This window comes from Hyperoodon ampullatus, assembly GCF_949752795.1.
Source record: "Hyperoodon ampullatus genome assembly, chromosome: 9".
Taxonomy (NCBI): Eukaryota; Metazoa; Chordata; class Mammalia; order Artiodactyla; family Ziphiidae; genus Hyperoodon; species Hyperoodon ampullatus.
Window position 1 is genome coordinate 56,280,167 of NC_136922.1, and position 12,526 is coordinate 56,292,692.

Here is a 12,526-nt window from a genome sequence, read left to right on the forward strand (position 1 = left end):
TATAGTGGGTGCTCCTTTCCTGCATAAACTTCTGTAGAGTCCCTTTTAGGCCTCCCTACTTTTATTTGTGTCCCTTCACAAACCTCCTGAACACACAGGAGAAATTTCTAAAATGATAATCTATCATGTCTCTTTCCTGTTCTAGTATTTCCATGGATTCCAATCCCTTACAGACCAAATTCCAAATTCCTCAGCATCACAAGCCCATCATGATTGTAGATGGATGGACTAACTTTACAAACTTATCTTCTGCTACTCCTTTCTCACACTTGATCCAGCAATTCTGAACAGTTTACAGCATCTCAAGAGCACCACATTGTTTACATGCCCATGTCATCTGGCGTCTCCTGTTATTTATAAAGGATGTTGCCTCTCATGGAATGCCCACCTTCCCATGTCCTGCCCCAAACAACCCACATACACACTCCTGTGTTCTGTCTGGATAATTCTTATTCCAACTTCAAAATGCAGTTCAAAACCTGCTTGCAAAAAGCTTTACTGTCACCCGCCTTCTGGTAACTCGGAGGAGAAATAATCATCCCCTCATCTACGCAATCTCTGTATCTTCTACATGCATTCATTATTGCAGTTTTTCACATGCTATTAAGTATATTCTGTCTCCTGCATTAGATTATGAGTTTCTTGTAAGCAGAGCCTGTCGCTGGTTTACATTTATCCCAGGACCTAGCATAGAAGCACACAGACGGCATTGAGTCCTGTCTGTGCTTTACTGGCTAGATTCAAGAAGACCTTTAAAGACTATTTTCTTGCTTTTGTTCCCTTCAAAATCACAATAGAACTCTGAGATCTCAGCAGGTCCTGTTGTTCTATATGAAAAAGCCTTTATCAATACTGAGCCATTTAACAAAGAAGCTCTTTCTGAAAATATTAGTACTATCTTCATTTATTTAAATTTCCAGAAAACTGCAGTAGCAAGCCTCACAGCAGCCTTTGAGCAAATTACACAGCCTATTTCCATTTCTGAACTTTCATAATTTCTAAGGGCAGATGTAAGGAGAGAAATAAAAATGCTTCTTCAGATAAAGGTTGTGAACCTGCTTTAAATCACTTAGAAGCTCTGCTCTATGGGGCAAAAAAATCATATTAAAACAAAATTTTTTACCAAAAATGGAATGTCTGAGATACACATCCTTCAAAGTGACAACATAATGGCAAATTATGACCCACCAAACTCAGAGAAGCAACATTATGCCTGAAGAAATATAGATCAGATTGGTGCTAAGAAGTGAGCCTTTTTCATGGGAAATTAATAAGGTAATCACCCAGGCTTCTGGGTGCTGAATCACTTGCCACCTGATCAAGGACCACCCCTGGAGAAAAGTACTGGAATCATCTCAGAGTGCCCTAGGCCAACCATAAAAAGTCATGACAGGGGTCATCAGTAACTAATAAATATGTGTATATATATAACCTGAGGACTGCAGGAGGCTTTGTGAATACCCAAATGATATAAAACCTAATCCCTGTCTTCAATGAGTTTATAGTCTGGAAAGGGAAATAAATCTTAATGCAAATGCAAAGAGAAAATGCAAATAACATGCAAGTGATGTGATTTTCCAACACAATGCAAGGTAATAAAAGATTTTAAGTTTCTGATTGATTCATTTCATTAATATCGATTGAGCTTAAATACCGTATACTTTGCCTCAGAATGATACAGTCAATAGGAGCTATGAGATTTCAAAGGAAGGAGATCTTTATAGATTAAACTGTTCGTGAAAAGCTCCCACTGGAGGAAGGGGAGATCTGAACTGGGCATTCAGAAGTAGGTGATATTTAGATTGGCACAAAAAAAGGGAAATGGCTCAGACATAGGAAAATAGGTATGAATCAAAACACATTACCAGGTTATATTTTTAATCTTTATCCAAATTCTAAAATGACTTGTGGTTTGAGGCCTCAAGCCCTGGACTTGTGTGTGTACCGTATACACAGTGGAAATCTCCATTCCTTCACGCTGATTCCTTGACATTACTGAGCTCTACGATTCTACCCACTTTCCTGCCTCTTTAACAACAGAAAAGAGAGAGAAGAAACCTTTCCTGAATCAACAGAAGAGTCAGTCTATAAAATGACTTCTGTGCTCAACTATGTGAAGAGAGGCATGCACAAAGCTAATCTGGTTTGGATGTTTACTTGCTAAAATTTTGAAATGTCCCCTGTGGCTAACAGGCTCATCTAATAAACATATTCAACACTTCAATAAATAGCATATATTTCTACTTGCTTCTTGGCAATTGCTTTCATCCGACTTGCTCAAAGCTCTTCAAAGACATGGAGCCAGATTTGCCACAGTTCTAAGTCACTCCCCAAAGGTAATGTGGACAGTTAAGGCGGTGCATTAATTCTTTCAGGCCATAAGGGGCCCATTTGCTGAATATATAGTGAAAAACCAAAAGAGAAACAAAATTCCCCTGAGCCCCAAAGATGGGTAAGGACTCTTCCCTGAGCCCGTGGGAAACATCAAGCTCTCTGCAGCATGTGAATTAGCACAGAGGAAGCAGAACTCTGTGTTTTGGTTTTACCGAAGCCAAGCAGAATGCCCACCAATGACTGACACTCTTATTCTAAAATGAATTATTTCTTCACAATTTAAATATTGTTTTAAAAAACTTCCAGATATGACTATAATTGTAGCAGCCAAGAAAAAATACCAACAAAAAAGATGAATCAACACAACTCCAATGATAAATTGTACCAAGTTTAGAGACATCAAGTGTTTTGTTAAATGTATTGTTTTACATTTAGATTTTATTTCCCCTTGCTTAGGTATGAGGCAATTTGCAAAGATGATGACCTACCCCAGAAGTCTCCTACAGACATATCGAGCGTTTGAGACTTACTCAATTCTGATCTTGAAAGCACCTTCAAGTATCGTGTAGCCTTGAGAGAGAAGATCCAGACAAGTACCCACTGAGAGAATAAAAAATTAAGATCCCCTTCTCCAGCTAGATTTGTGTATAACTCTAGCTAAAGCCAGGGCAGATGTGCATCAAAAAGAGAAGTTCATATGCTTCTACCAGTTTCTGGGGACAGAAGAATCATTAAGATTTATGCTTCATTTTAACCCCCCTACCCCTGTCATGTTATGTCTATTTTATAATCTCAAACAATTAGAAAATGACTATTAAGAATGTTTTCACTTAATTGGTTCATATATTTACAAGTGTTAGTGAAACTGCATATAACGAAGGAAAATAAAGCAAGAACGTGGAGAAACAGATGGGTTTGTGTCTACTTTTTGTGTTTTGTGTTTGCACAGGATTTGGTTATCAAAAATCACTTTGAGCTTCTTAGAATTAAGCTGTCCCATTTCGGAAAATGTAATTTTATCAAAATAACCAGTGCCAAGACTCATCATCTATTTTCTATAAAGATGTTTCAAAGGAATCTATAAATTAAGCTTATAGAGTGTACCATTTTGGGTAAGATGAGGAAAACATAATTCAATCCAGGTATCCACAGAGAGGAAATTTAGTACAGATAACTACTTACAGAGATGTGAGAAGAGATGAAAACAAGGAAAGATGAGGTAACCAGAAAATGACAACAGTAGGAAATTGCTACCATTTAAGGGCAAGTGAGCAGATAGAGTAGATGGTGTTATCAGAAGCAAGTTGAGAGGGCCTCTGTGTGTGAGCTGGAACCAGGCAGAAGTGACTAGGAGGGAGTGGCTTTCTTTCATTTTCTTTTTTTTTAAGCAATGTCATTGGTGGCCTTATTAGGATGTGAATGTCCACAGGTATTAACACCAGTTTTTTGAATTTTTATTGAAATATACTTGATGTACAATGTTGTGTTAGTTTCAAGTGTACAGCAAAGTGATTCAGTTATATATATATTTATTCTTTATTTTATGTACGTATTCTTTTTTTACATTCTCTTACATTATAGGTTATTACAAATATTGAGTATAGTTCCCTACGCTATACAGTAGGTCCTTGTTTGTTATCTATTTTATATATAGTAGTGTGTATAACTGGATCCAGGAACACAAAGATGTAGCCACTGTCTTGAACATCACTAGAAGCGCCACCAGCTTCTTGTAAACTCCTGCTTGCCAATGTCCTGGCAGCCCTCCCTTCAGCCAAGCCCAACCAGAAGCCAGTGGGAAAGGGAGCCTGGGCAGTGTGGGTTATAACAATCAGGCCCCCCTGAAACAGAGCAGTGTAGAGGAAGAAAGGGGCTCCATCTGAGAGTAAAGCACCAGATATTTACACAGTTTATCCTCTTTGCTCCTCAGCATCCATCTTCACTCTCTACCCTTCATACAACAGGAACTACTTGTATCTGCCTATCGTGATGCAAAGATCCTTCATGCAAACTAACATACTCTCACCTCCTTCAAAAAGGGAGAGAATGTCCCATCTGTGTGAAGTTCTCATCTAACTCACTCAAAATCCTACCAGGGTATTCTGTAACCTAAAAACTACTTGTGAAATTAAGGAGCACACTTCTTATATGAAATAGTAGAGCAAGGGAAAAGTAGAAAAGAGAAATGAGTGGTTAATACTGTCAGTGTCCTTCAGCCAAAGACCATCAGTTGAACGAGTTGAACAAGTTGGGTTTAATACCTACTGCATCGAGGGAGAACACATGCCATGGGAACCAAGAGTTGACTCGGTAAGATGGTGTGAAAAATAACCTGTTACAGGGTAGGACTCGGGCTTTAGCTGGGTGATTTGAGGATGCTCTGAGGAAGTGGGGGTTCCCCTTAGATTGAGTGCTGTCAGAAAGCCATCTATGATGGGGTAACTCAATAAACCTTATCTATAATAGGGGTAAACTAGAACGAGGACAAATCTGAAACCGAAAAAGAAGCAGCAGTCACTCTTATTATCTGGGAAAAGAGGATGTTTGGTTGTTTGTGGCTGGCTCAGTGGCCTTGCCTTTGTCTCACTTCATTGTGGTTACAGACTGACCTTGTCTGATACTGATGTTCTGTGAAATTGTTTATATCCAACAGGAGAATAATTTGGGCTAGTTATGAGCAGCAGACCAGTTACCAGATGATGAAGGCTGCTTTTCTTCTTTCTCAAAATGCACAGAACTCATATTCATTATACATATGAATACACACACACACACACACGTATATAAAATATGCATATCTTTTCTGGTCTTCCTTCTAGTAACTGATCATGAGTGACTGTTACTATTTTAACACATCCTTCTACCATCCATTCCATGTTCCCTTTGCCCTTAGCCAACACCTTGGCGGTAGAGATTCTCTGTCTGGCGGAGTGACCTACACATTCTTCTCTGAAGAAGCTCAGCCTTTAGTGGTCCAGCCTTTACTGGATTGTTCTGGTCTCACATTAACTTTTTTTATTCTATGTGAAAGTCCTAAGTGCCCAGTGAATACTCTGGGTCCCAGGCATCTCCATTGCAAGAGCAATCCAACTTTCCCTTGTCAACTGGAACCAGTCTTCTCAGCCAGGCTAGTAACCTCTTTTCCCATCTACTGGTTCAGTGACATGAAGAGCCCAATGTGGCCAAGTGGTAACCTCAATTTAACACAAGAAAACCATCTTTATGTCACCCCTCCATACCCCTATTGAAGCCTTCTCCCCTAGTAACAAAAACTTCTGAAACATCTGAAATCAAGGTTGTAGGAATGAAATCAAAAGTCATTAGAGACCAGAGTTGTGGGGAAGGGAGGAATTATTAGATAAACAGTGAGAGGAATCACTCCTACTTCTACCCCTTGGATTCGGCTATGGGAGATAGAACATTCTATACTAGCTGCCAATTCAAAGCATGCGTGGCATCTTGTAGGACAGCATCACCAATTTGCAGGGCATCATATCCCAGCTGGAGCCATAATGAGTTTTCAGTAGGCCATTCCATTGTTCTATGAAGCCAACTTTTTCTGGGTTACAGGGCAAATTATAACTAGAGGATTCTGTGGCCCACAGGCTCACTTTTGCTGTGAAATGATTTCCTTCGTCAGATATGCTCTTGTGTGGGATCATTTTAGGCTGAGTAAGTCATCCATGAGTCTACCAATGGTGTACTGTCAGAAGCATTATTCACAGAGAAGCTGGGTGAAGTGTATGAGGAACTCTCTGTACTATTTTTGCAAGTTTTTGTAAGTCTGAAATTAATTCAGAATTAAAAGTTTTAAAAAGAGAGAAGGCTACGTAGGAGAGGAGGAGTTGTTCCTGCCGACAAGGAGACACAGAAGGAAACTGAGGGTTCAATGTTTCACAGAGACAGGGAGAAACATGTTATTTTAATCAAAATCACATCTCTTCCTTATGTTCAAAATAAGTAATTGTTAAATGCACTGATGTGATATAGCACTGATGTGATATTTTAACTTATTTGAAAATGTCATGAATTACAGAGGGTTTTTTCCCAATTAGGCTTTTTCAAAATATGTTTAAAATGTTTACGTTTTTTTCTTTTATTTCCAGGGCAACAAAGTATTTCCATCTTTTCTATAGATTTTGTTCTACGTGCAGGTTTTTCTTAAATTTCTGAGAAGACTTTTTTTTTTTTGAGGAGGGAGCATATATTTTCCCAAAAGGGTTTAAAATGTAAATACCAAAACAAACCCCTTCATTCTTAAGGATTAGTAATGTCTGAATTACTTTGGAATTTCACTTAACTGTGCATCTGGTTGTTCTCTGGGTTGGTGGCCTGCCCTAGCTCTTCAACTTGCAGCCTGAATCTGCTCTGCCCATTGGAAGAGTGCTCAGTGGATAAACCAGTGCAGAGCACCTGTGATGTGCTGCGCTTTTATTTTCAATCAAGGGCGCAATCTCCTTCAGCAGGATAAGGGACACTTTTTAATTTTGTCCAGTTATTAAAGGCATTGCACTTAGATACATGAGTTAACTGGTTCCATATTTCTCATTTGTTCCAATCACATTTCAGCATCTTCAAGTGACTGGTACCTGGAACAGCCACCCAACGGACCTACTCCTTAATCTGGCATTAGCAGAGGGAAGAATATAATTGTGAGACTGAAACAGTCTAGTCTCTGACACCATTTTCTCAGTTTTAAAAAAATAATACTCAACCTGTGCTCACCTGAGGTTTCTTGGCAATTCAGTTCTTAAGTCATAGACAGACAACTGTGAGAGATGAGGAAGGCGGAAGAGGAAAGCCAAAATGATCAGATGATGAAGGACCTGACAGGCAATGCTAAATGAACTGAGAACTTTAAACTTGAACTTGATGCACTGAGGGGGTTAGGAAATGGTAGCAGGCATGGGAGTGGTTAGAGCAGACTGACATCTTTAAAATCTAATTGGATTAAAAGCTTCATTTTCAATATGCAGATAAACCTGAGAGGTTAAGCCTTTGTCACTCAAAACTTGCTGTGCATTATTTTGATCAGCTCAACACAGGGCAACTGGAGAGGACTGGGTTTTGAGGAGGTGGAGGTGGTCATTGCTCAAAACAGATTGTGTCTAGAGCCTGCTGTCTACAGTATGTCACTCCTGAAAAGTGTCCCCTGTCACCTTCAGCAAATGTTGTAAATTGTATACATCTAAGGGTTTAAGGCCAGTATGCACAATTTTGCCCCAGGATATGGTCCTAAAACAACTATCTAGGCTCCATTTTGAAAAATTGAATCAATTATTTGTGGGATTAGACTAACTGGAATATTAGTGAATCAAAAATTCCTATATGTGGGGTCCTAAACATATAACCTGGCTCAGAACAATACCTAATCTAACCTGCTCACACCACCTCCTCAAAAGAGCAAATCTTTCCCTGATCAAAAACTACTAAATACAAGACCAGTGCACTTTTAAAAGCAGGATTTCAAAGAACAAAACCAGGACTTGTCTGTAACCTGTATTGCCTTTTCAGTCTGTTACTTTGCTGAACTTTAAGAATATGTAACTTACGGGTTTCCCTGGTGGCGCAGTGGTTGAGAGTCCGCCTGGCGATGCAAGGGACACGGGTTCGTGCCCTGGTCCGAGAAGATCCCACATGCCACGGAGCGTGGCTGGGCCCATGAGCCATGGCCGCTGAGCCTGCGCGTCCAGAGGCTGTGCTGCGCAACGGGAGAGGCCACAACAGTGAGAGGCCCACGTACTGCAAAAAAAAAAAAAGAATATGTAACTTACTGTCATACAGAGTAAGTCAGAAAGAGAAAAACAAATATTGTATATTAACACATATATGCAGAACCCAGAAAAATGGTACCGATGAACCGGTTTGCAAGGCAGAAATAGAGACAGATGTTGAGAACAAATGTATGGACACCAAGGGGGGAAAGCAGTGGGGAGGGGTGGGTGGTGGGATGAACTGGGAGATTGGGATTGATATATATACACTAATATGGATAAAATAGATAACTAATAAGAATGTGCTGTATAAAAATAAATAAAATAAAATTCAAGAAAGAAAATTTTTTTCTTATTTCCTATACATCATTTCCTGAAAAAAGCCAAATGTCTTCGTGATATCTTTATAAGCAACTCAAGTTTGGAAGTGGTAATTTGTGTATACAGATTATGCTCAACAAAGCATGAATCATATAGATCCCATTATGTGATTATGCAAATAAACACTAAATATACAATTACAAGCATACATGGGCAGTGAAATTTAATTAATTATTATGACAGCTCACTTGCCGAATGTAGTTTTATTAACTAACCATCCATAGATGTTTCCTCTCGATTCATTTACATTTTAATACCATGTAGAAATGATAAAGTATTGTAACAACAGATGATAAAAACAGATGGAATAAACATAATTGAACCCAAGATAATTTACATAGGTTTGAACTGAACAGTTTGTATATTTAAGCCAGTCTTAAATGCTTTATTCTTGTATTGTGGCTATTTAGGAAGAACTTCACACACACACACACACACAAAGACATTCAAACCAGCCAAGGACATTTACAAATGCATATTTAAAGGCTATTAAGTAGCTTTTTAAATTGATGAGCAATCACTAATTATATCTGAAGGTATAAATATTAAAAAAAGTGATCAAAAAGATCAGACATCGTAACCTAGAGACTATAAAAATTATCAATAAACATTCATGCTAAGTGAAGTGAACATTTGACCAATGACTAGGTATAATTGTTAATCTCAGCCACTTATAGATTACATTCTCCCCTGGAGGGCTGCATTCAAAACTTAAATAATTGATGATCTTTCTAAAGAAAAATCTAAAACCATCAGAATCACTTCATTCCATTCCAAAAGAGTATTTGTACGTGTGTACGTGTATTTGCATCACCAAGTCTTTTAATGGGCATATATTCGAATTGACATCCAGGACTGTTACTCCTATTTGTTCGAAATTCCATCAGATAAGATTGCAATTACATTAAAAAGTCGATATTGGGGGCATCAGATTTCTCTGATGTCCAAAAGGTGAAGAAAACTTGTTCTTGTTTGTCAAAAAAGATTACAGGAATAGGATAGGACATGACCTGGTTACCAGAATATAAGTGCTCAGCAGTCTTTAGAAAGCCTCCCTCCTCCCTGATTATATCATATGGTGTTCCTGGCAGAATCCTCCTTTAGTGGGAAGCAGAGGGTTAGAACTGCGTGGGCTTCAAATCACCTTCACTCTCCTTCAACAATTATTTTAACCATAATTCATTTCTCGGGTGGTATTTTCACCGTTCACACTTTACTTCTACTATTATGTGCATGGTGCTAAAAGAAAGCGCCTAAGATTGTGTGAATAGGAAAAGAACATTTTCTAAAATTGAGTTATTTTATAGTCAAGTAAGCACTTTTTAAAAGAAGTTAGAGTAGGTATTTCTGTGTAGGGCTTCATTCTGTCATACTGCAGAAAAATGACTTTTCATCCCTGGCTTGCCTTTGGGACTCAGAGATATATGAGAACTAGGCTTACCAGAAAAGGCCAAGTGTATCTGATGGGAGGCGGCAAGGCTGATCAATATCGCAATGCCTGGAGAAATGGTCCTCTTAAGCTACACCGTCTAGGGCCGAAGGCACTGGCTGGTGACTACTCAGCTGCAAAGATGTAATATAAGATATAATTTAATTAGAAGAAGCAGAACTGAAGTGGGTTTTGGGGTTTTTTTGTTTTATTTTTTGTTTTATTTTGAAACTTACAAGAAATTATACAGCTAAGCAGGTACAGTGAAATAGCCTCGCTAGAAAGAGAATGATAGTTAATATTTATACAATAAAATCACATCTTATCCCTGGGCCAGTTATCATTTGTGCTTGAGTTAAGTATAGTGGCTTATTTTTTAATTTCCAATTATATCTTTGAAATAGAAAGATACAGTGGAGTCTGGAAAATGGATCACGTCTCCCCACACCCGCACTACAAGTCCACATTCACTGCCTTTGCAACCCCTTCCTTTACCACTTTTATGCTCATCTCATGTCATCAAGAAGCTTCTTCAATGGTTAAAAGTAAAGTAGAATGGTTGGCATGATCAGATACACAAAATATCTAACTGACCTCATTAACAACTTAAAACTTGGGAATTCTTAAGCTTTATATTTCAAGTTCTTGGAAAATATGCATTGTTGCCTTATCTTTCCTCAAATAACCATAAAAAGGCCTTAAAATCTTGATAAAATTTTCTGGGGATTATACTTTTCTGTATTATATACTATTAAGCCACTGTTATTGTTAGCAATAAAAATTTTGCATCTTCATAAATTAAAAAACATTTTTTGTAACACCAAGTCTGTATTCTCTAAAGTGTGATTTCTAATAACTTTGATACCCATAATGAACTGAGTAAGTTACATCTGATGGTGACATCACACCACCTTTGTGCCAGTGTTCAAAAACTGGGCAGAAACCTCAAACCAGTGTCTTGTACGACAGGGTTGACAGATTTGAACAGGTTCTTTAGAGTCACATTCTGTCTCCATAGTCACGTATGCCTGCCTTTTCAGTAATAATTGTCATCCCCACTTTACCACCACAAATCAATGTGTTCAAAATGGTTTCAATGTCCTCCATGGAAAACATTACCTTGTAAATTCCTTGTTCATAGGTATATTTCCAAACATTAATAATGAAATAAGTGAATTATCTCTATCATGGAATCCTATTTTTTTTCTTTCATTCATAGAAATTTAAAACACTGTTGTTATGGCACCTCTACAAATTCTGATTCAAACCTTTGGTTTGCTGTGCCAGGCTCCAACAATCAGACTACAGACTAAGTGGCATATTCAGCTTCTTTGGGGCTCTAGAGAGTTAAAAGATTTGTTCATTTGTTTTGATTTGTTTGTTGTTGTTTTACTTTCTAGTTCTTTAGCATTTTTGTTGATTTCTGTTCAGAGCAAATTGTGTCAGATATCCTAGCTCTACAGCTTCTGTGATTTGATATGCTCGTATCTCTTGGTCATCTGAGTCCTTCAATTTACCAGCATTCCAATTCACACATAGTCAGAGGTTTCTGGACAACCAGATCCCTCTGCTGCATTCCGTATGAGACATTTCATTCTGAACTACTTGGTCTGTGATACCTTAAAGGAAACTGGGGACATGATTCTATAAACCTATTTTCTATTTCAATTGGATGCATGTCCATTCATGAAGGCTGATCCCTCACCTTTAACTCAGCCATAAACTAACAGTCCTGAGTCTTCAAAGTCAGTGATGTCACTTATGTCTACTGTATGCTAATATGAGATCCCTTCCTGGGTCTGTGCTTAACATGCCTTGTGTCATGATCTGACCATTGCCCGTCCTCAGAATTCACATCTCAGTGTCCTCCTGCTACATTATACTCCAAGCCCCTCTGGCCACCTTCCTTTCCTTTAACAAGGAAAGCTCATTCTTGCTTTAGAGCTTCTACAATTGCTGTTCCTAGAAATCTCTACTCCAAAACCTTCCTAACTTGCACCTTCCTACCACTTAAGTCTTAAATGAAATGTCAGTGGTGCCTTACCCAATTTCTCATTCAGAATTAGTATCCCCATCTCCACACACCCATCATACACAAATAATGACGTTCCAGAGATGGTAAGGGGTTCCCAATAGCAGGTAAGAATGACTAGCAGCTTAAGTTGGTAAACATGCCATTAATTTGTAAAGACAAAGCTCTGAATGTTAATAAACTTTTTCAGAGTTTCAGACGACGTAAGGCTCGAGTCTTAACTTTTTCATAATATAGTTTTTTTTGTTTTGTTTTGGGTTTTTTGGGAGTTTTTAAATTTATTTATTTATTTTTGCTGTGTTGGGTCTTCTTTTCTGTGCAAGGGCTTTCTCTAGTTGTGGCAAGCGGGGGCCACTCTTCATCGCGGTGCGCAGGTCTCTCACTGTCGCGGCCTCTCTTGTTGCCGAGCACAGGCTCCAGACGCGCAGGCTCAGTAGCTGTGGCTCACGGGCCCAGTTGCTCCGCGGCATGTGGGATCTTCCCAGACCAGGACTCGAACCCGTGTCCCCTGCATCGGCAGGCAGATTCTCAACCACTGCGCCACCAGGGAAGCCCCATAATATAGTTTTGAAATGCCCTCTGTAACAGAATAATAATCCATACTATTTTCATGATAAGGTCATTTAATTTCATTTT

The 12,526-nt window shown here is 38.6% G+C and overlaps 1 protein-coding gene across 1 annotated transcript; it reads right to left on the minus strand.

Moving 5' to 3' along the window:
• Window positions 1-10,857: 10,857 nt before the first annotated feature.
• On the minus strand, window positions 10,858-11,536 carry POLR3F (RNA polymerase III subunit F; the record flags this gene model as incomplete). Its single annotated transcript, XM_079711832.1, is given in 8 exon segments — window positions 10,858-11,018; window positions 11,021-11,074; window positions 11,077-11,095; window positions 11,099-11,134; window positions 11,136-11,160; window positions 11,376-11,433; window positions 11,436-11,478; window positions 11,480-11,536. Coding segments are annotated over 8 exon segments (453 nt in total).
• Between the last annotated feature and the right edge of the window lie 990 nt (window positions 11,537-12,526).